Raw genomic sequence first — 25045 nt, forward strand, 5'->3', positions numbered from 1 at the left:
CCGCCCCGCCACCGCCCGCTGGGCGCCGGGGGCCCCGCGGGGGGCGGGGGGGGAGGAAAAAAAGGGGGGGGGAGGCCCTGCGGGGGGCCCCGGGCCCCGGGGGGGGGGGGGGGGGGGGGGGGGGAAGAGCACCACATTCAACATTCGTGCGGCCTACTGTTGCAACATCCTACTCTCCTCCCCCTCTCCTGCTGCTGCTATTGCCTATTCCTCCGCACTCAGCGAAAATAAAGCTCAAAAATTTAAATGAAATAAAAGTGAAAAATAAAATGAGGAAAAACGTGCTAAAATCGAACATTTTTAAATTTTTTGAACTGAAAATCAATTTGCAAAATCTGTTGAATATTAAAGCAATAAACAAATTGAAAATTATATTTTTTGTCTAATCCTCTGGCTAAAAATATCCTTTTTTACGGTGCATAATATGCAAACAAAAGGAAAAAAAACAAAAAAAAAACACAAGTGATACTTTTTTGTTCACTTTCATTGGGGATGTTCCTGCCGCTGCTGTTGCTCGTCCCCCCTGGCCATGCCTTCCGTGCCAGCCACGTTGCTTGTTTGCGGCAAACACAACACAACCCAAAAGCCTCTTCCTCCTCCTGCTACATAGTCCAGCTCCCACACCCTCCTGGACACAGGAAGGACCACAGAGCGGCGTTTGCTGAAAAGAAGTTTTTTAGCAACTCAGCAGAAAAAGCAGAGACAAAGAAGGGGAGAGGCAGAGGCAGAGAGGAGTGTACAAAAGGGGGAACACTGCAGGAGGAGCAGGATGAGAAGGAGGCTTTGTCTGTGGCAGCACATTTTGAAAATGTCCTCACTCTCGCCCGGTAGTCGGTGTGTTGCCTAATGTTGTGTGCATGCCACCCTCCTGGATCCTGCAGTCCCGCCGCCTGTGTGGCCATTGTTTGAGGGAGGAGGAAGGCAGGAGGGTGGGAGGTGTGGGAGGTGTGGCAATAAAAACACGCAACAAAAGCTGAAAGCTGCAACACACAGAACATTTAATCACACTTTGCAAAACTAGTTGAAAATGCAAGCTGGCAACAACACTCTCCGTCTATACATCTATCTATCCCTTTCTGTTCGTGCCTCATGCCCCCAAAGTCTCTGGTATGCTGTGTGCGTGGGTGTGGGTGAGCTGTGGGACCAATTGGCAAATTAACTTTCAATTCAATTCAATGGCAACATTTGAAAGATACATTAACACCTGCCCCACAGAGCAATTGAGACAGAATTGAACAGAGGAACAGAGGAAGAGAGGAGGGGAGAGGCGAACACAAAGATCGAAGGACAGTGGGAGAGGGAGACGGGGCACTGCCACGCCTTTCTCTACAGCATTCATTGACGACCCCCACTAGCCATTTGATTTGGCTTCTACTCTCTCTCAACTTGATGACTCTTTTTTCCAACTGTGTATCTGTATATGTCTGTGGGTTGCAATTGAAAAGGTTAATCGAGTCAAATTTGCAACGTTAGTTAACCTCTTCAACTACATTGCGTATCCCCACGTAATTCTATTCCTCCTTTGGTTATTCTGCCACTCTAGGGCATCGAATGGCCGCATGTGCGGGTTGGGGGTCAAACAGATACAAGTTTATGCGTAAAGGTCAGATATATCTGTGGCTTACAAATCGAATACGTTTTCCTTGATTAGAATGTGGAGGAGGAAATGCAATGGAATCAGAGTTCACAGCAGCTGAAGGATTCATTTAAAACTGCTAAATCAACAAATGAAAGAAAATGAAAGGTTAAAAGGGCTGAAAGAAGGCTGAAGTTCGGAAGTTTTCGTTGAAAAAGATTAGGCCAGAAATAGGTTCTGCAAAGGCGGCAGGGAATGCTCCAATTATGGGTAAACAAATTAAAAAGAGCAGCCAAACTACAGTTCCATTTCATTATTTTATCTCCATATCAGCTGAGAGCAAGATTTTGTTGCTGAGAGAGAGAGAGAAAGCTTGCAAACGAAACGAACATGAACGGACATGAACAGCAGAGAGATAACGAATGTGCAGATAAATGCAAGAATCGAAAGCCAAAAGCATTGTTGTTGTTGTTGCTGAGAGCGCTGCATGGAGCGAAGCAATTGCGAGAGCGCTTATTGTGCAAGAGAGGAAACAAAGGCAGGTAGTCGAAATGAAGATCAGGATGACCACTTTTGTGACGCAAGCTTTCAAATATCTTCCACTTTGAATTAATTATTGTTTAGCCTTAAGCAATTTTTGATTAAATTATTTACCATAAATTATTCACACCAACAAGAAAACTATATAAATTATAGTTGCTTTTTCCTTAGATATTTTTGCCTCTCCAATGGGCAACATATCTTGATCTTTCCATCGGCAGCAATTTCCGTAATATTTCCTACATTATTATTTCTCCTGCATATGTACATCCTGCCTGCTCCTACTCTCTCTCTCTCTCTGTACAGCAGAAGCTTATCAACAGCTTCTACGATAGGCACTAAATCAATTTCTGCCTCGCTGCCCCATTAAACCCAACTCCCTGGCTGGCATATCCTTCCACCTTTTATGCAATGTCACACAGGGAGAAATAGCAGCAGCAGCAGCAGCAGCAGCGGAGTAAAGATAAAGCCAAGCCAAAATCCAGAACAAAATCCACACATCACATAACAATCTCTCGCCCGGCACTTAAGCCGTTCTGCCAGGAGCAGCAGCAGGATCTATGAGTATCAAAGGAACAGAGAGGAAAAAAAAACTCAAATGAATAATTGCCAATATGCCACAAATTATTTCAAATGAAATGTGAGGTTCCCGCCGACCACGAAACGAGCTCGTAATATATGTATTTATGATTTATAAGAGCCACAAAAATACACACAGACACACACACACACACACACACTCCACCAAAAAAGAAGAAAGCACGCAAAAATATTATACAAGGCTGCCCTGCTTCTGCCTGCTGCATAGATAAAAGTTTGACAGGAATTGGGAGGCTTGGTTGGGTTTCTGCTTTCTTTTTTTGTTGCTTGTTGGTGGGCGTCATTGCAATGCATTGCAATCCACAAAGAGTTAGAGGGAGGGAGCAGAGAGAGAGAGAGGTGAGGACCCTTTGTAGCAGTCAAAAAACTTGGCACCGCCAAATGAGATAGATCTGGCACGGACGAAGGCCAAGCAGCGGCAGCAGGAGAGCCACTTAAGCAGCCCCAAGTCCATGCTCTGATCCGGCGGAGTAGATTGCCAACGTCAATGTATAACGTTGCAATGTTGCACACAAAGGTGGTGCACAAAAAACGCTAGTAAGTAATGAGTTGTGGCGACTGGCAGCAGGACTATGAGTGTACCCTAGACTGCAGCGAGGAGAGGCAATGAAGGCAATCCTTTGATTCCTCTCCAAGTCAAAGCCTCCCTTGCAGGGTTTGCGTTTCCGTCGCAGGGTATCCATAAGTTTTACTAGAATTGCCTGCGTTTGCGTTTCCGTTTCGGAGGTGGTACGAGTGAAGGCAATGTTTGTGCCACACACAAAAAAGGCAACTTGAAAGCCAGCCAAAGATGCAGCGACAGCGAGGAGCAACGAAAATAAAAAAGGCATTTGCAATAATAATAAGTTGTTTACGGCGCGTGAGGTTGCATCAAAACAAGCGCGCTGACATTTAGGGGCGGACACGAACACGTCGGATATGGACTTGGACACGGGACACGGGACACGCGGATGTGGACACACGGACTCCACTAAGTCTCTGGACACAGAGCAAGGGGACCGTTTCCCCCATTTCCTCCTTGAAGACGTCGCCAATAATTTCTCATCCTCATCCCAGCCATCCATCTCCATCGTCTTGCAGTGCCACAGTGGCGCCAGCTGTCGTGGCTTTGGTGCAACTTGACAAAAAGCTTGACGCCATTTTTATGAATGAAAAGCACTGGGAGTCCAACAAAGCTTTAAGAGCGGCACAAAGAGAGCGAACACAAAGAGAGTGAGAGAGCGAGAGTAAGCAAAGAGAGTGGATGAGCAGAAGAGAGCGCAAGCAGAAAGCTTGAGCGGCTTTTGGGGGCAGCAGCAGCTGACTCCAGCTGCAGGCAGCGGCAGCGGCAGCGGCAGCAGCATGTGGCACACGTTCGCCGCCCAGTCACGTGCCAGGGCAAACCCAAACAGGACCTCTGCCCCCGCAGGACTTAGGCCGCATGCCCCGCCCACCATTCGCTGCAGTTGGTGACACATTAAATCGGGGGTTTGCCCCGCAAGTCGCGCCGCTACTGAAGACTGCCGTCGTGTGATTTGTGTGTGTGCAACTTCGTTGCAACTTCGTAAAGGTAAACGTGTTGCAGTTGCACGTTACACGTTACAGTCACAGTTGTTGCAATTGGCGGGGTCATGCAACTTTAATGTGTAAACAACACCGTTGTCTGCGCCACCTTGCAACAACAACTCCCTCCGGCCTCCCTGTCTGACTGTCTGAGAGAGTGCTTAGCGAGCATGTGGCATGCGGCATGCGGCATACGACATGTGTGAGTGTGTGTGTGTACCGGAAGCAGACATGTTGTGACACTCTTTGACTTGACCTCGCCTCGCTCCCAAAGCTCGAGACATGACCCCGAGACGTTCTGCCACACGCACACGACCAAAAAGGGCATCATGATGCACGCATGTCAATCGGAGCTACCGCATGCCCCCTCCCCATTATGCCTGCCCCAGCCAACAGCCAGCTGACATAATAACAACATAAAAGACGCAGCAGCAGCAACAACAAGCTGCCACAACCCGAAACACACACATTTTCGGTTATGCAAAAGAGCTACAAAAATTTGTGTGTGACCCAGTTTAAGGCCAGAAGCCAGAGGAGGAAAATGAGGTGGAAAACCCAGAGAGCAAGCGAGAGAGAGAGAGAGAGGAGCACAGTACCGGCAACCGACAATGGCAACGGCAACGATACCGGCAGAGGCAGAGGCAGAGACGAAAAACGAAGACCGAGACGGAGTTACGTGGCAGGTCCTGTGGCCGTTTGTGGGTGGGCTTTTTGGCTAGACGAAGGCTCAGCTACACAGACACTGAGGCAAGCACACACACACAGATGGAAGAAGCAAGTGGCACACAAAAGCGAAGGCAGACACGTAGCGCACAAAATTTCGTAATAACTTAATCGATGTCGACTCCCGCAGGAAAGGCTCTCAAGAATAGTTCGTATCTGTTATCCGCGATATATACACTGCAAAATACTACAGGAATAAACAGTACTTACTCCAGATAGAAGTTGGAAGTTATAGCAGTTTTTCTAATAGAAATATATGTGGTATAAAAACACTCCATTGAAGAAAGAACAGCAGCGCTAGCTGGTGACAGAAAACTGTCCAAGAAACGAGTTCTGAAACGTGTTCGGATCTCTTAAAATGGAGATGATCTGATGCATGGATAACCTAAGGAATGGAGAAATGAAAACAATCTAAACGCATGACACTTTTGTTGTAATAAAGCATCGAAATGTGTGGAAAACATTAATGGGTAAAAAGGAACTTTGAAAGTGATAAAAGATCAACATAAATCGAGGGCCATAGATCTACAAAAATCATTCTCCTCCTGTAGTTCCTTCGTTAATCTCTCGTTAAAATCTCTGAAAATGTTTTGCTTTTACGAGTCTGCCACAGATCTGTTGCAGCCATAATATTAGTTGAAAATATGCGAAAAATCTTAGAGCCCGTATGCATAATTCCCACCTATCCTCGAGGGTATCCAATTGAGCACTTTGAACCTTAATTTTTCCCCCGAAGTTTGCTCCCTATTTTTTTTTAATTTTGTGTAAGAGAGCTGCAAGCAAAGCTAAAGCAGAGCATGAGGAATTTTGTTGGGGGCAAAGGCAGGAAGTTGGCAATATATTTGACTGCTCTGCAAACGGAAGGCGCAGGCAAAGGCCTTTAACAATGGTGCCATACTCTGCCATGTGGCAGAGGTGGGTGGCAGCGGCAAAGAGTCGAGGAAAATGTCACTTAGCTTCTAGTACTCGTGCTAGAGGAAAAGCCAGAGCAAAAGCGCTAGAGCCCAACGAGCTGGAAACAATGAAAGCCAAAAGTTGTCGCTCCTTTGCTTCTGCGGTTCGTTTTTTTCGGGTGTGAAATTCAGGGACCCCGAAAAAGAAGCGAATAAATGGCTGGTTGGATGGTTGGTTGGTTGGATGGATGGATGAAAGTTCTAATGAGAATGGAAGGTGGCTGTGCTTCATATTGAACGTGGGCTGTGTTTACCTTTGCTTCGCTTTTGGTGTTGGCAATTGCAAAAACAAAACAAAAAAACAATCTTATCTCTGCAATGAAACCCCAACCTCAAAGATGGTCAAACGTAGAAGCAGAAACTTGTAGCCACCAAATCATGGCAGTTGTGCAAAGAAAGCCGCCAAAGGAAAAACCGCCACACACACCCAGAAGTGGAGCCAATATTAAGGGGGCAGCAGCAAAGCAAGTCCTGCAATTGAAATGGAGGCCCAAAAAGACACTGGAAGAAGGCATGGCCCGAACAACAAACACATAAAGTCGATAACCCCCCCCCCCCCTCGGCTTTCCCACCAAGGAAGTAGAAGGAGGTGGGGACTCTGCTCCCAATGTGTGTTTGTGACGTCAGTGGGTGGAGCAGGAGCAGAAGTCCCAGCAAAAGGACTCCACGAGTAGTCCTCGGCCGCTCCGGTTCTGGTGACTCTATTGTGCACCCCCTCACCACTCCCCCCTGTCTGTCACGACTGCATATTTGCTTGTCTGCTTTTACCCATTTTAGTCTGGTTTCTCTTCCCTTTTTTTTTTTTAGCTTATTTTAGACCAAACTGGGAACTTGCGACTTATGACTTCCCGAGCCGACAAAAAGCAAAATGGGAATGGGAGACGCACCCAAAAAAGAAAGGACACTCCGCACACCCCTGCACACCCTGCCCCTCTGCCACACCATCCATACAAGTTCCTCTTACAAGTTCTTGGTGTTGACATTCACAGAACGCTCATTAAATGTGCTCCCTCGTCGTATCTCTCTTCGCTTGTGCAACTAAAAGTTTCCCCTTCAAAACTTGGAGCGAGCCCTGGCCTCAGAGGTGTCTCGCATCTTATCTCTTTCTCTCGCTGCGATAAGTATAATTTTATTAAATATTTCCGCCACAAATAATGAAAATCTGTAGAATAAAACTGCCAGGGAAAAATTCTATGGATGATTCTATGATGCGATCTGCTTTGTGCTTTACTTTTGCCCCCCAAAACTGCTTTAAAAGTGCACAAAATTCTTGATATAAGGGCCAAAAGTTCTAAAAAAAAGTATTCCTGGCAATTGATACCCAGCCCAAGTTTAAATGAATTCACTGATAGCCCAAACTATCCCAAACACAAGCCCTATAAAGGTGCTTGCTCTCTTCCGCCATTCTTCAAGTCCATTTTCCCCACTTAATTTCCAGCTTTAAGCCACCCACCCACGCCTGCTTGGCGCTGTGTAGTCTTAAATACAAGTCCAACCAGTTCTTTAATCTATATTTTATGCCCGCCCAACCTCTCCCCTCTCTCGCTTTTCCCATCTTCATAATAATAATAATAATAATGATGGTAATAGTTTGTTGTTATTGCATAATTTTAATGTGTCGTCCTTAATTTAAATGCTTCCGCTGCACACGGGACGAAGCGAGCTGAAACGAAGCAGAACAGAGCAAGCAAATCCTTGGCAACGTCACGACATGGCCTCGTCTTCTATCTACCTCAAAACGTGGCACGGGGCAACACCATCATTCCCCCGCACATCTCTCTGTTCTTCGGGCGGCTTCTTTCTGCATTGTCGTGTTCCGTTTTTGGCTGCCAAAAAATTGTCTATTAGTTGGGCCAGGCCAGAATGAACATTCCATAATAATGGCATATGACAAGCGCCACATGCGGCAGCAGCAATCCAGATACCCCCCTGGCTCCTCCTACAACTGAAACTGCACAGAGTGGGTGGGGTTGTGTTGGGGTCCTTTGCTTATTAATTTAAAATTTACGTTGAATGCATTCGGGCGTCAGCTTGAAGCTCATTTTTCTGATTCCCACCCCTTGCCATTTTCCTGCTTCCAATCTCCAGTTCATGCCCCAAAGGCAACACGACATTTTGATACTTCGTACAAGTTAATTAATTGTTGAGGCAGCAGGCAGGAGCAGGAGCAGGGAGCCAGACGCCTGCCTGTGTAGATATATTCCCATGTGCGAGTATATGTATTTTCCAGTGTCACTTGTGTAAATATTCAACAGAGACACGACCCACCGCACGCTCTACCCCACTACTTGCTGCGCCTCTAAGGATGTGGAAGACGTGTCCAGGTCTAGGAGCAAGCCAAAGGCGCAACAACGCTGTTGAAAAACGAGCCACAGTCTGTGTGGCATGTGTGAACTTTTTAACCAAAACTCGTGCCAAAGTCAACACAGAACGAGGCACAAACGATGGCAACGGAACAGGAGAGCAGGACAAGGGGCAACACCAGATAGGAGGACAAGCCATTGGCCAGGACACTGGCAGGACATTAAATGCAATGCAAAAAGCGTAGCCAGGCAGCGGCAAGAGCATGACTGTGGGGTGCTGGCATTCTATCAAAGCCAAGATGCGATGTGGCCACAGAGCCGCAGGGATAATCACATTCAAAAGAATATGAAGCGTCGTCCTGCTGCTGCTGCTGCAACAACATCGCCAAAGATAGCAGCAAGCGGTGGAAGGGATGGTGGGACTGCCAAGCGAAACAGGAAATGTTGCACGGACAAATTCAATGCTAAGAAGCTGTGGCAAAACCACTGAACTTTGACTGATGGACGCACGACAGAGAGAGAGAAAGAGAAGAGAGAGAGAGAGAGACACACAGAGAAAAAGTGAGTAAGGGCAATGGCTGGATGGATGGTTATTTAAGGACTTGGCCCAACCGTCCGGCACTTATTTTATTGACAATTTTATTTTCTCTCTCCTTGCATTTTTTTCTCCGCACTTCTGTGTATTTTTTCTGCCAGCTTTTCAATTTGAACGGCTGCTTGCGGCAATTTGTTGTTAACTGCCTCTATCTACCTCTCTTTCGCACGCTCTCTCTCTTTGCTTCTCTCTCTAGAGAGAGAGTGCCATAAATTAATCAGGAAATCGAACGAAGCAACGGCCATGCTCCCCCTCTGTCTCTCTGTCTGCATCCTGAGGTTGCCGCCCACCTGGGCGTTACTTTGCTAACAAACAATTTTGACAATTTTTAGATTTTAAATATAGAATCTGGTGCAGCAGGAGCGCACAGGAATATTTTGTCATCATCGTTTGTTTCCTGATTGAATTCCACTCTCTCGCTGGAGGGCAAATTTGAATGTGGCACTGGAATGCCAGCCAGCCAGCCGAGGCAGGCAGGCAGGAAGTATTAGCCCAAGCAAATTGAAATGCGAATTGGCAATCGAAACTTTGCTTCAAAAACTGGTTAAGATTGATAGTTAAAGATTTAAATTGAGTTCGTTAATTGATGTGAGGCAGAGGCGGTGCATAAAAGGGCCCAAAACCGAGCAAGGAAAACCTTTCTGGTAAGCGTTTCATTAAATGTGTAAAGTATGCCTATAAACTGAACTTTCCTTTATTTGTTTTGCATCTCTCTGCATCTCTCAAGCATCCTGCAACAGCTTCTTTGAGCTGCTTTGAGCCACGAATTGTGTACCAATCCCACACCCACAAGTATCAAACACTGTCTGTAGCAAGTGCAAAACCTTTAGAACTCTTTTCAGCAGCTTCAGCTATTGACTTTACCTGGACAATTTCGGCGGCGTCAAAGGGCAAGGAGTGAAGGATTGAGGCATTGACAGTGTGCTGTGGGAAGAGGTATATAAGCTCCAGATATGCACACAGTCATAATGCTCGATGCAAACAAACAGCAAGGGCAGCCGTGGCTGCTAGAGATTTTCCTCGAAGGGCTGGCTGGGCTGGGCCTGAGCTTCATTTTCATTTGCATGACACTGAAGCTGGCAGACAAACAAACACACAAAAACACAGTAATAATAATAAAAGGCAAGCGTGGAGGCAAATGCATATTTATTTGCCCAAAGTATGTTCCCAGGTTCCATTCTTCTCGATGGCCACGATGTGTGTGCCATAGATTTCCAGTGTTTCGTTACGTTTCCATTTCTACTTTTTATTTGGTTATTTGTTGCATGAGTAATGGGGCATCTCCTCCGCTGTTGCTGCCGCTGCCGCTGCTGCAGATGCAAATGTACTTGGCGGATACAGATACAGAGATACGGAGAGTATCTGTATCTTTGGTGCATATATAAATAGTATTTCAGTTGAACGCACATCCAAAATAGCAAAAGCAAAACACAGAGACATGGGCAGGGGCAGGGGCAGGGGCAACCTCTTTCGTATTGTATTTCGTAAAATGTTGTTAAAATTGACACAAAATCAGAGACGAAGTCGTGTCTGCCGTTGAGACAAAAGCCCAGCCCCAGCGGCCTTTCATTCACTTGAATGTCTCTCCCTCTCTCTCTCTCTCTCTCTCTGAATGTGTGAATGGAACAGAGCAAGAGAAGTCTATTCTGTATCCGCAAATCCGTAGCCCCAAAAGTCAGACCCAGAGTCAGAGTCTGAAGCTTTGCCGGCGGGCAATGAACGAGTGTTTCCCGGCGATAGCAGCGCCAAATACATTTCGTCAATGCACATACAATTATTTCCAGCAAACTGCTTGCGAAATTACAATTAAATTACTACGCGAGAGACCTCGCAGCTGGGAAGCAAGGGGAATGACGCTTCTATCGCTTCTGGCAAAAGTTCATTAAGTTATAGATGACGTGACATGGTGGTAGTTGACACGAAAAACGAGGCAAGAGGCTGCGCTGGGTGCAGTGGGTGGCAGGCACCTAAGAACATCATTAAGTAGCTGCAAAGACAATCGTGCCAATCATTAAAAATCTTTGGGGGCGCAAGCTAAAGTCAAACGCTTTCATGAGTGGCTGAAGCTGAGGCGCTGCAATGCGGATGCTTTTCCCTTTACATCTTCTGGCGCTATCAACACGTTCCACAGACTCTGACTCTGCCTCTGCTGTCGTCGTCGACCTGTCTAAAGCAGCCACTAACTATGCTGTTAGACCCAAGCTCGAGCCCCAGCCCCAGCCCCAGCCCCAGTCCATGGCGCATGTTTATAGACGCCCTAGATTAGGTCTTTGTCAGCAAATTTTCGAGTGTGTACTGTAGCGAAGGAGAGGCATATGCCATATGCCTCGTGTGGCTGCTGGCTGCAACTGTGTGCTCGAGTGGCGATAGCTGCGAAAAATCCAAAGCATAAGCTTTTGGCGCAAGTGGAAGTGGAAGCAGCCCACTTGAGGCACAGGCCCCACTGCTCCGGCCTGCGCCATCAGTACCAGAACAGGACACAAGTGAAGGAGACTTGCCTTGGCAAGGGGCACAACAACTACAACTGCAACTGCCACACAAAGCAGCCTTGCGGGGGTGCAACGAAATCAAAGACCAAGACAATGTCTGAGGCTCGGACTTTGGGTTCTTCGTGCCCAAAATGTTAGCTAATTGAATTGTCGTGATGCAAGGCAAGGCTTTGCGGGGTTTTGCAGTTAATTCTGATATAAGTTGAGCCTAAAAGCTGCATAATCGATTCTTTAACTGATTATTTGGAAGAAAATCCAACCTAAACCTAACAGAAACGATACCAAACCTATCCGTAAAGCTTCATCTTGCCACAATTCCCACTACCTAAAGTGCTATTTATCATTCATATTCATTTCGTCTATGAATACTCCGTAGTTCTGCAACTTCATTGTCTAGCAATTTTGTGTGTCATTATTTAAATTAGCGATTGATAGCCAATACGCCCCTGCCTCCCACCCTGCTGCACGTGCCACTCATTGACCCCGCCTGCTATTTCCAGTCCATTCCAATTGACTTCTTGGCCCTGTCTCCAAGGAGTTTCCTTTCGCCAGAGCCAAATACAGAGAGACACTTTTTTACGAGCATCGTTTGCGGGTTTTGGTGGGGAAGGTTTGTGTGTGTGTGTTTTGGGGCTAATTTACCATTGGGAGGACCAAAAGGCGGCTGCCAAGAGCGAATATAGAAATTAAAAAAAAAAATATACACCACACGTCCGAAAAATGGTCAAAAGATAACAAAAGTGAGACACAGAGTGAGCGGCTACGGTGGGAGAGAGAAGAGCGGAGCAAGAGGCAAAAGCACACTACACTCGGCAGCGGGACAGGGGGGCAGGCGGGTGCCTGGTATTGAAGAAGCCATTTGAAAATTTGAAAATTTTTTTGGCACAGGTACAGGAAAAGCACCCCACCTCCCTGCACAGCCCGGTGGCTCCCCCTATAGACCTGCTACAAAAAATACGAAACAAAAAAAAAAACTGAGAAAAAGAGACAAACCCAAAGACCGCATTGACTCTTCAACTATTGCTGCCGCATATGTGTGATTGTATGCGAATGTGTGTGTGTGTGTGTGTGTGTGTGTGTGTGTGTGTGTGTGTAGATATGCGCTATAGGTTATAATATGTTAGCGTAATGCCCCCGGACAGAACGACAGAGCGACGCGAGTGTGGCACTCTGATGATGGGCGGAGCCAACAAATTCGCTAAACAAAAACACAAGCGCGCTCGACCCCAACGCCAGCCAGCAGCAGCAGCAACAGGAACAACACAAAGCGAATGTATGTGAATCTGTGTGTGTGTGTGTGCACTGCAGATGTGTGTTGGCGGCGGCTCTAAGGACTCTAAAGGGCTCCCAAAAGGCAAGCGCATCTTGCCAGACGACGACTGTAGCAAATCTCTACTCTTCTCCTATTTTTTCCCTTTTTTTTCTATATCGCTTTTTTGCTGTTTCTTTTCTGTTGGAGTGCCATCCAAAATTTGGTTAATATGAATGCTTGGGAGGCTGTGTTTTGGCTCCTGCCTTTTGATTAGCCTAATGAAACTATGCGGCAGAGTGAAAGAGCCTCGTTTCCCTCTGCTATCTGCTATCTGCCTTCTGCTATCTGCCTTCATGCCCCATTCCCATGTGCCCCCATTTGCATCTGTATCTGCATCTTCCAGGCCTACAACACAATGGAAAAAAAGGGGAGCAAATCTCAAGCATTTGATCAATTACAATTTCAATTTAAAGGCAACACAAAAACCCCCTGCAACTGCTTCATTTCTCCTCTCCGCCGCTACCATTTCTTGATTCATTGTTTTCTCAATGAGAAATCAAACACACAGCAAACGAACCACCAGAAAAACTGATGAAAACGGGAATCAATTCGTATGGCAATTCAAATTGAGATACAAAATTCAGTTAGATTTACGGCAAATAGATACATTCCCCCTTCCCTTTCCACCGAGCTGAGGCAATGAGGGAGCGAATTGATTAGCCCGCTTCAAAGCTGTAGAAACGAGAGACAGAGAGCTGCTCTTTCCATTTGAACTGAGAGAAATCTACATAAATCTCAACAAAATAGAGACATTTCAATCCACATTTTAATGCCACAAAGAAAACCTTCAGAAGGTCTCTTAGTTTCTTGATTTTTCTTCTATTTTCTCGCATTTTGCAGCAATTTCCTGGCTCTCTTGTTAGCAAAGGAGTGAGAAGAAAGAGAATCACAGATGTTAATGGATGATGACCCCCTTTTGGGCAGAGCAATTCACTCCACAAATTATGGCAACCGCCAGCTAATTGTCAGTTAACTCTCAGTAAAAGAGAACAAATATTGAGGCTTACCTGGACTCGTCTGCCAACTGAGGCCGCCAATGAACATTTTGCTGCAACGAGAGAGAGAGAGAGAAGGCAGATGATAAATGATACTTTAGGCATATGTGCAACAGCAGCAAGAACTTAGATAAATGTTATGGCTAAGTGGCAGAAATCAGAAGCAGATCTTTTATCAATTCCCGCGCCCATGTCCAAGTCTTGCAGCGGTGTGCCGTCTGTTGTGGCACCATTGTGGCATTGTGACAGCGCTGCACTTGCTCATCTTCATCATCATCATCATCATCATCATCATCATCATGATAATGATGTTGTCTGTTGTCTCGTTGTCTTCATCATTATTTAAATCATAGAAAATAAGCCGCTTTTCCCGGGCATTGTTTCTCAGGCTGGAACAAACAAATCTCACCCACTCACTCTCCCACAGGTTCACCCACAACACCCTTTGCCCGTCTAGACCCAGACCCATGGCTTATGCAACAAAGGAAAAAGAAAGATGCAACATTTGGAGTACATATTTGATTGTGAGCGAAGCATTGGATGCTCTCACTTTAAGTGAGAGAAGAAATTCGGTGAAGGATTTAAGATAAAATTCTGTTGATAGAAATGTTTGCAATTAGAAAATTAAATTTTGTGGCAAAGATAACATTAAATGAAGCAAAAAGCAAAGCTCTCAATTAGGTAAATGCACAATCGAATTCCTAGGCCAAACTCCTCTTTAAAGCCCAAGGAACTTTCCTTTACAAAGAGAATTTAGAGTATGAGGGGGAAAAACAAAAGGCAAAGGCTCTGTGCCCGAAACGAAAGTAGGCGGCAGCGGTAGCGGCAGCGGTAGCGGCAGTAACGACGACGACGACAATGATTATGAAAACTTCAACAAACTGCAAAAGAGCGCAACAGTGGCATACAACATACAACGCAACGGTGGCAGCAAAGGGAAGTGGAAGTGGAAGTGGACCAGCCAGTGTTTGTGGCTGGAGGAGTGCAGCGGTGCAGGGCGCTGCTGCAGCGACTGGGGTTGCGGGAGTGCTCGCGGGGGTGTGGCAAGCAAAATGCACTATGAGAGGAGGCAAATGTTGGTGGCGACACGAAAAACGAATGTAAAACACACACAAAACTGCATAGAAACACAAATTGCAATGAAAAGCAAAATAAAACAAGGCGCGCAACACAGAGCCACTGCCAGAGGGAAAGAGACGGAGCTACAACTAAATGAAAATGTTAATAAAATGTGCAACAACAAGAGCTGCAATAGCGGCAGGCAGGCAGGCAGGCAGGCGCAGGCAGCGGCACTGCCACCAACAAAAGAGTAAAGTAAAGCTAAAAAGAAAAACTAAACCAAAGAACGGAAGAAGCGTCGAGCAACAACAAGTACAGCAGGAAAAGCAGCTGGAAAATGTAGAGGGAAAAGGGGGTAAGGGTAAAGAGGGCACAAAGTAAAGGCACTGCAACGGCCCCTCATCGTACCCACTTTTCATGAAAATAGGCCTCCCAATCCAAGTATTTTTGTATTTTTTTTGGGCACGGTAGCTAAAACCTTCGACTCTGGCAAACAATTTGTCATTAATCAATGTTTCTGGTATTTTTCTAGCCATTTTCCAAGCGATTTTCCAGCTGTTTTCCGCCACGAGTTCTCCTTTGGGGAACTCCGTCTCATGGCCGATTTGGCCATGCAAAATAATCAATCTTCATGGAAAAGTGGAGATATCGGCCACAACTTGTGTTGGGAAAAACTAAAGAAAAAACAGTTACGAGTCGATGGGGGGTGTGGAAAATATGTCCAGAAATATGCTGAAAATATGCTAAAAACTCTTTGAAAATAGTTTTATTTTTTTTAAACTAAATTTCAATCTCATTCATCATTTTCCAGTGGCTCTTAAAGTTTTTCATCGTTTGGCGTTTGCTTTTCATTCTATTTTTTCTGGGCACTTATTTTGTTGTTGTTTTTGTTTGCGAGATCTCATCATTCATCAGCATTTGATTTTCACTTTGTCAACACTGACCCTTGCCCCTGGCCCACTGTTTTCCCCTTGTCTAATGCTGACTGATCCACCAATATTTGTATTCATTTCATGATAATTCTCGTCTGCTGCTCCTGCTGCTTGCAACATTGTCTATGGGGGTGCCGCTGTCCCATTGGGTTGTGCACCGCAGGTGACCTTCGAACGCACTTCTCTGCCCTCCCCCCCGCTCTTCTATGCCACACACACACACACACACCTCTCTCTCTACCAGCCAATTGCGATTGCACCAAATAATGCGCACGACCTTGTCCCACACTGGCAATCAGTATGAAGCCTCCGCCTCCGCCTCCACCTACAACCCCGCCAGCAGAGCAACGTTCAGCGTCCAGCTGTGTGACGCGTAAATTTGCAAAAAAATACAACAGATTGGGGTGGCAGGAATGGGTTGGGTGGGCAGCATGCAGCCTTCAGCGTGCAGCGAGGGGGTAAAAGAGTCAAAGTCAACGCTGAATACTGTTTAAAGAGAGATATTCATTCCGTTCGTCGTTCCATTTGTTTCTTTTCGTTTTTCTGCACCCGTTTGGAAAAATGTTGTATAAATTGCAAAAGATTACGCATTCGCCGTGGTGTCTCTACGTTCTACGATTATCTGTGGGTTTGGCATTCCATTGGGTGATGTCTCCATTCCATACTCCCGCGGGTGCGGGTGCTCTCCCATTGAGAGCTTTGATGACATTTGCCTTTTGTCTTTTACAACATATCTTCCTGCCTTCTGCCTCCTGCAACTCCCTCTCTTATGGTATATCTTCCCTTAGGGGCATGGCATTGCCGGCTTATACTACAGTTTTCGCAGCTATTTACAGATTTCCCACAAGTCCCCACCTACTCAGACAGACACACAGACAATCCTTCCTCCCCCATGTGTAGGTTGAGTGTGGTTTAGAGCTGTGGGAAGGAAGTGGTTTGAGGCTGGGGCGGTTGCACTAAGCTTACGAGTCATAAACAAGTCAACGCAACATGTCCGATTAGTAGTGCAACCACCGAAGAGACTGGCATTTGTCACCCACTGCCTAAGCCACGAGCGTATGGGCGTTTGGAAGTGGGGCGTGGAAAGAAGATGCTGCCTGCCAGTGCCCCCATATGATTATTCCTCTGCCATCAAACTCTAGTCTGCACTTGCAGAAAAAAATCGCTGTACAAAGATCTTGGAGCAGAGAAAGGAGATAAAGAATTGGAAGAATTATCTTCCATTAGTTATCATTTTTCCACAATTTCTGCCTCTAATCAATCTCTTTCTATAAATGTATCCAAGTTCCTTGCATTTTTATATATTTTTGTCGAGTGTATCTTCTATCGTATGCTACTCTATGGCCGCTGTTTCTCTACGGCTGCGGGTGCGGGTGCGGGTGGTTGGGTGCTCTACAGCTCTGCTGCTCGGCTGCTCGGTCACATTTGCTTGCATTACGAAATAATTGTAAAGCGCACGTCACTTTTCTATAGGCCTTCGTCTGTCTATCCAGTGGCCCCCCCTCTCTAACCACCCTTACCCTCCCTGGTGGGGCAGCAGCACCACTCTTGGGCCATTCATGCGCAAGTCGTCATCCATCGCCCCATTCACGGGCCCATGTGCTCTGTCCCAGTGCCTGTCCCGTGCCCGTGCCCGTACCCATACCAAAACCCGGACCCGGTCTCGGGCTCCGTTCAGCGAGGTTTTGGCTTTGTGCTTGACGCTCGCCGCTGTCGCTGTCGTTGCTGCTGCTGCTGCTGCTACTGCTGCTGCCTCATTCTCTGCCACTGCCACTGCTGACGTTCGCTTTGCCGCTTGTTTGCCATTCAAAATCCGTTCAGAGTTTTGTATGCACATCCCAAGTGTTGCCTTCTCGCTTCTTCTGCATTACATTTGCATATAATACCATCTCTTTCTGCCCTTTCTTTCTTCTGTCTCTCTCTCTCGCTGTCTCTCTTTACTCTCTTCTCTCCCTGCGCTAGTTGACGTTTTCTATTGTGGCTTCATTGTTGAATAGAAAAAATGTGCAAAATAGTAACGAAAAAAAGAAACGCAAAAAAACGAAAAGAAAAGAAAAATAGCAAAACAGCCAGAGGGATGACCTCCCCGCTCCCGCTCCCGCTCCACCACACACACGCATGCTGCCGCCACACGCGCTGCCTCTTGCTGCTGCTGCTGCTGCTGCTGCTGCATCTACGCTGCGTGGAAGTGGACGTGGTCGTGGTCGTGGATGCCATGCCGCTTACATGGAAATAAAAGTGCAGATCTTGTAACTTTAGTAATTTTTCACATGACAAATTATGTGAGCGGCGACCAAAGCGGGACAAGGTGCAGGAAGTGACGGAGGAGTACTGTGTCGAGAGGCCAAAAAGGGGAGCAACACACTCGGGGCAGGGAGAAGGGGGTGGAGTGGCATATAGTGGCACCAAAAGGGAACCCCATACACGGTCGACAGACAGTCAGAGAGACAGAGACACTCAACAGAGAGGGAGATTGGGAGAGGCCATTCAAAAGTCGCCGAGTTGTGGCTTTTGAGAGCGGACAGTCCGCATTATGCAACAATGTGTGGCAGGCGACTGTATAAATGTATAGAATGTATACAACATTAAATAACTTTAAAGTCTGCCCTTAAAGTGGGTAAAACATTTTTGAGGAGAAAGGAGTGAACGAACTTATGCCTAAAAATCTCAAACAAAATGCAAATCTCCCTAAAGTGTGGCAATGACCTTAAAACAGAAGAAAGTCTTAGTTTATCGCGACTTCTTAATTCCTTAAATTCTGTACCGCCCATTTCCATATCCCCATAAAACCAAACAAATTATAAAGCGCTTCTTCCGCGCTGCATAAAGCCAAAACATCGAGTAAACCCCAATGCACATTTTATTTCATTATTTTGGTTGCCTCTTCCACACAAAATCCTCTGAACAATTTGACTCCCGCAAGGCCCAAGCGGTGCAGCAGCAGCAGCAGTGACAAAATGTTAGGATGAAAAACTTCTTAGAGGGTCGAGTCTTTGATACCCTTTAAAACTCTAGCGAAAGATTTGCTCAGAATTAGCTTTAATTTTAACGATCCTTCTGTGTGGTAATGAATCGATGTGGCAAACTTTTCCCCAAAAAACGTTATACCCACTGCTAGGGTGTGTAGGATGCCTTCCCACCCCCTTATCCATGATGACTATCATGTGCGGCTATCAACATCATCAAAATGCACCAGCAACAACAACAACACAGAGAATAAGAACAAGCAGCATGAGGTAGAAAGGAAGAGAGGCGGAAAAGAGGATGGATGAAGAGCCACTGCAATTGCTTCGTGGTTACAACCGTTTCACTAAGAGAATGTAGTAAAGGGGAGAGTGGATGGCGGAGGTGGGGAAGAATGTAGAGAGGGGATAGCGGATAGCGGAAATCGTTGGACACAAAACTAAAACGCATCGAGAGCAGCAGCGTAGACCAAGAGACAGGGCTAGAAGTCTGCAGAGGTGTGTGTGTGTTTGTGGCCATGCTGGAGAGATACGAGACAGTTATGGGAGCTAGGCCAAAGCATAAATATGCTGCTGCCGACAATTGTCTGAGACATTCGAAGGCAGCGCAGCGCCAGGCCACCGTCGGCAGAGGCTGAGTGTGTGAAAGCGACAATAAGCGGGGGAGGGGTTGCGGGTTCCATGGTGGGTGTGCATTAGCGGGTGCTGGGGATAGAGGAAAACACGCAAAACAGAGCAGAAATATGAACCGATGGTCAGGGAGAGGGAGAGAAAGAGTCGCTGAGCGTAGAACGGTGGAGAGCTTAGAGATAGTGGAGAGCGTGGAGAGTGAGCGGTAAGCGAGCGTCAAACAAAGCCAGGCAAAGGCAACGGCAGCAGCTAAATGTTGGCCAGCAGACCCAGAAGTAGAAGCAAATGTTTTATGTAGCAGCAGCGCACTCACAGATAGAGAGAGAAAGAGAGATAGCCACGGGAGATGATGGTACAGTGGGTGACAAGTGCTAAAACAGCAATTACAAAAAAAAACGAATGCCTTTAAATCCAGTGTACACCACTGTACAGTGGGGGGAGCAGACAAACCTAACCATTACATGCGCCCAAATTAGATATTCGCATACAAAGATTAATAGCAAATTCTAATTATTTATTTATTTGTTGATAGTTATTGAACCAGAAAATTTCACACAAATCGCTATGTACACAAAAATCGACATTTGTGACCCACTGTAAGCCGGGACGACGCGACGTGTGTTGGTGCACGCTTGCGAGGGTGGGTGTGTGTGACTATGCGAATGTGTGCATGCTTGATAGTGTGCGTAATGCGAATGTGTACGAAAAAGCGTAATAGAAAAAGAACTTTACAGTTGCATCGATTTAATCGTGCGGAAAGCTAAATATGAAGGAGAAGAGCATAGTAGAGAGAGGTAGAGAGAGCAAAAAGGGGTCCAACCAAGGCGGACCCAGCGACCGACGACAGCAACCGGCGACTGCGTCTGGAGGCAACGTCATCAGCATCTATGAGGTTGGTTGCGTGAGAGAGGAAACAGAGGTTCACTGGGGCAGAGGCACAGCCTAAATTGGGATACGCTTCGGCTCATTTAAAGCAATTCTACTGCCGCTGCCACTGCCTCTGCCGACATCGCTGCAAACAGAAACACAATTACCAGTACATGCAATTTATAATGAATAGCGGACGAGGGGGAGGGTGGGTGCACTGTGCGCGGATTTTAGGGGATAGAGAGGGTGCAATGGGGGGGGTCATATAACCCGCTGCACTTTGCGGTTCAAAGGATGCATTGTGCCGACTGCGATACAGATAGCAAAACTTTTGCACTGCTTTCCTCTTTTCCACTTAGTTCGTCGTTTCTCCATTTCTTGCAGTTTTCTTCTTTTTTTATCGTTTATTGCATAACATACGCCCCGCTTTAGCGCGGGTGGAGGAAACGGATCCGGTAGACAGCGGCGGCAACCAGGCGACCAATATAATGTTTGCCTACACCTATAACAGTTCCTTCTGCTTGCTTCCACAGGCCTTTTTCTCCCGTTCCGTTCCTGTTTCTGTTTCTGTTCCACCCAAATCCCACTCGACGTCATTTTCTAATGGCGGCGGCTTATACTTCCTAACCAGAAAAAGAGTTTACTTTTTATTTTGCTGCCAAAAGTTATGACTGCATTTAGCAGCAGGAAAAGCAGCAGGGAAAACTTTCCTTAGCCTTGCATTGATTTCAAAAGAAAATCGCACAGAGAGAAATGTACTTTTTAGGCAAAGTATTGTGCTCGAAAGTACAGCTGCTGCCCAAAGTCTCCACTCTACCGGCGTCTCCGTCCCATCTCATGTCAAGTAACCCCATTTTAATCGAACTGTTTACTTAAAAGTGCAACTTAAGCAAATGAAAAGTTTTAGTTTCCCCCAAATGGCATGTCAGACGGGCAGGGAGATTATAAATTGAATTTTGATAATGTCAATTGTGGAATTGCACACAAAAGTTTCTGCTATTTTTGCGGTTTAAGTGGTTATTCTCTCTCTCTCTCACTAACACCCACACACGAACACGCTCTCCTTCTGTACACATACTCCTTTGCCATGGCAGAGTTCCGTTATTTGCCGGCTGCTGCGGGCAGTCGACTTTGTCTCAATGAAAATCATTAATTTACATGTTGATACACAAAATAAACCCATTGAAGCTCACCGGAGAGTAAACAAACACTGAAATCTCATATCGAAACACTTTTTTAACACATTTAAGACACTTTAAACCACTTAAAAAAAAAACGAGCAGGAACTCACGACACGCAGCAACTTCACACACGCACAAGAAAAATACACTAACGCTATCTCTTTAAGTGTTGCTAAATGGTCAATCGATTGATCTCTCTTCAGTGTTGGGAATGTCCAGCATCTGTTCGTGTTTGTTTTGGTTTTTGTTTTTATTTCTGGCTTATTGGTTATAAATTGAAAATCTGCAACAAAGTCGGCTGGCACTTTACGCTAATGGCTGCCCTAGAGTCAAATTGCCCCAGGTCTCATTATGCATACCAAATGAAAGCTTATTGGCCGGACAAACGACACAAACACGAACACGGGACAACATGGACACGGGACGAGACGAGGGACAATGACAAGCAAACAACAGTTTGGGGCAATATGGAACTGCGCGGCACACACAGCGACACAAAATCATTTGAAAGCAATTATATCAGACAAAACAGGAGAAGTACGCTGTGAATGTGACAGACGATTGGGTAAATGGGAATTTTCAGTGGCTCCATGCTCCTCCGTAGTCAGTACAATGAATCAATTTACGAAACGTAACAAAGCCGCAATTACAAGCAGTGCGATAGAGAGGGTGAGAGAGAGACTGAGGCAAGAAACAAAACGACAATTATGAAAAGAGCAGCGAGTGCAATTGCCATTGCCCCGCCAAACCAACTCTTCCCTACCCTACCCACCTCCGTCCCATCCTTGCGCGAATGACCACAACCTCTCTAACGGTTGTTGCAGCCGTCGCTCACTGCATTCCCTCTCTCGTGGTTCTTGTTGTTCTTGCTGTTAATTTCTAGGGCCCAATTTTTCGAAAGGGGCGAGCGCTGGACGAGAGAGAGAGAGCGTGTGTTTTTGTTTTTGGTTTGCATTGCTTTTGATTCCTGTGTGCTTTTGGGTGCCGCGTGTCAGTGTTTTAATGGATAATTGTCGAACTCGAATGCCAATGCGGATGCCGTTGTCGTTGTCGTACGTAGCCAGCCATGTTCTCGCCCCACCACATGCATAGAGGGTAGCAGGGGATGGATTTACTAGCTAAACCACTGGGTTGGGGATATCCTAAAATAACTCAAATACTTGTTGATTTTTCAACAATTGTTCAATTGTTTTGGTGTTTTATAGCTGAAGATTCCTTTGTATTAATGCGTTTTACAGGATATTTATGCACAGAGAGACTCCAAATAATATTTCTTGAACTGTAATTTGTGCATTTTTTCACTTCATCTAACATGCAATTAAGATTTAATGGAAGGCTCTAATTAAAAACCAAAAACAAAACACTTTTAAGTGTAGGTAAATTCCTTCTGTCGGATGCTCTGTTTTTACACGAATTTGAGGTATTAGATGAAGCATGATAGTTTTAGGGGATACATACAGAGATTTTTCATGTTTTATATTACAATTTATAGATTAAATACCCTAAAATCTCTGCTTTCTTGAACTAAATGAACAAATTTCTATAAATAAAAGTAGTAAATTTGTGGTTTTCTACCCAGCATTGATCCCATCTACTAAAGGGTATCCCAGCTGCTCGATCAGCCTCCACACGTTTGTTGTTCTTGCTGCATTTTGCCACTAAAAATACATTGGCAAAGTGAATTATATTAATAGCAGGGCATTTATTTAGTTATTTTAAAGTACTGTTGCGTGCTGTTGTTATTTTTTGCATTTAGTTGCGCCTTTTGTGTTTATTTACTTTGCCATTTTGCGCCAGAAGAAGATCTCTCAGCGGCCACCGATCGTCTCATCCTTTCGCCAAAGCAAATAGATCTTCCCTTCCCTTCTTTCGGTGGCACCTTCTGTTTTCCTCTTTCTCGCAAGTTTTCCACTGGTTGGAGGCCCTTCAAAATATTTATAAAGTTGCCAAAAGTAAGAGCATGAAAGAGTGGGAGAGTGAATGAGCAGGAAGGCGGTGCCGAGGCCGGGAGACCGTTCAAATTTACTGAGCCATGGCGATCGCCGCGAGGAGAGCCACCGACCGAACGAACGAAACTGTGAATGGAATTGTTGCATTTGCATGTCTCCCCCGAAGTTGCACAACCGAAATAGAGATACAGATAGAGAGACAGAGAGAGTGAAAGATGCAGATATGCGGATGCATTTGTATCTGTATCTGTGTCTGTTTCTGTGGGGAACGTCATCAAAAGGTATTTTACATTAATTCAAGATTTATGCATTCAACATTCGCGCTGCTCTGCGCTGCACTGCCCTGCTAGGTGCTGCATTTCCCGCCACACACAAAACTTTTACCCGACTGCAACTGTTTGCAGCAACTGTTGCCAGTGTGGCACCTGCCAGCAGCAGCGGAGATGGAGGCAGCAGCATCGGTCGCGAGCAGCAGGTGATCCATTTCTTTTATCCGGTAGCCTACCGGCCCGCCCTGCCCTGACTGCCTGCCACTTGAAGATGCAACATGCAGCAGCCTATTTTTGTGGCTGTTGCTGTTGCTGCAAGTTGGCCAAAAACTAATGCAAATAGACAAGAAGAGCTGCTGCATCAAACATCCCAAAAGCCTACAGGCCCCACCCCGAGCCGCACACTCTTTGTGGAGTGCTGAAATTTGCAGCATTTCGATAATAGATATACTCGCATACGAAATGTGGCAGTGGCAAGGGGTGTGGAGGAAATTATGTATCAGATGTATATGCATGAACTGCATAATTTATGGGGATTGCGTGTTCAATGGATTGCGACGGCTGTCCGGGGCCATATGGCCATAACTACTGCCCATATCCCGCTGCCCGTCTCTCTCTCTTTTTTCCCTTGGAGATCTCTGCCCCATAGTCGGAGATAATGTCTGACTTCTTCGCGATATTATGGAGAGTTTCTGTGATTCAGTGTGACACCAGAGATGGTTATGGAACGCTCCATTAGTGTCTCATATTTAAGATTTACTTTGTTTGAAGTTGCAAGAAATTCAATTAAAATTGCGGCATAAACTTGGGATAATATTTTGTGATCTTTCCTGTGGGTTTTCTTTTTATTTGCTGGAGAAAATAGTTGAGATCTATGATTTCTGAATGGGAGTAAAATAAACAGAAAACTTAGTCGTTTTTCGGGGTATTTTACTTATTTTTCCTATAACTTTATTGCCCCATAATCCTAATGAAGATTTTTCCTAGATAAATACACAAATCTACAATCCAATTCCACGCATTTTCCCATAGATCTCTTCCCCTTTTATATGCTCCCTTTTCTAACTGCAATTACATTTTCCACCATTTCATATTCATTCCCTAGAAATCTCATTTATGCTACACATGCATGAATACTAATGCCACATCGATTGTGGCATTTGCCTCCTTTCATAATTTGTTCAGTTCATGGACTGCGTCAAAAGGCTGTTTTGTGCCTGCCTGCACCCAGACGCTGCCCATCATCATTACCTTTCAATCAGTGCCAGCAGTGCCACTCGACTGCCAATCATGGGATCACTCATTTGTTTGTCTGTTTCTCTCTCTCTGACTTTCCCACCCACAACCGTTGCAATCCTCCGCATCCACAGCCAGATGCAAATTATCAGCAATGCAGCTTGCTATTAATCTGCTGCATATGACACCGCCGCAATCACAACTTAACCCATTTTCGGTGCAGAGTAAATGCGACACAGGAAGTGGCAAAGTGGCAGTGGCCGTGTGGCTGAGTGGCAGATACTGGACCGATGATAAACTGCAACCAGTAGAAGGACGAGTTCCGAGTGCT

General features: G+C 45.8%; 1 protein-coding gene across 5 annotated transcripts in view; it reads right to left on the reverse strand.

The window, feature by feature from the left end:
• Positions 1-25045, reverse strand: part of LOC117587211 (RNA-binding protein Musashi homolog Rbp6) — a 167398-nt gene that overhangs the window by 140972 nt on the left and 1381 nt on the right. For all 5 annotated transcript variants that reach the window (XM_034277761.1, XM_034277762.1, XM_034277763.1 and 2 more), the window contains exon 2: positions 13641-13681. In XM_034277761.1, coding sequence (XP_034133652.1) covers positions 13641-13681 — 41 coding nt within the window. The remainder of the gene's footprint in view (positions 1-13640; positions 13682-25045) is intronic.

This window comes from Drosophila guanche, unplaced genomic scaffold (assembly GCF_900245975.1).
Source record: "Drosophila guanche unplaced genomic scaffold, DGUA_6, whole genome shotgun sequence".
NCBI lineage: Eukaryota > Metazoa > Arthropoda > Insecta > Diptera > Drosophilidae > Drosophila > Drosophila guanche.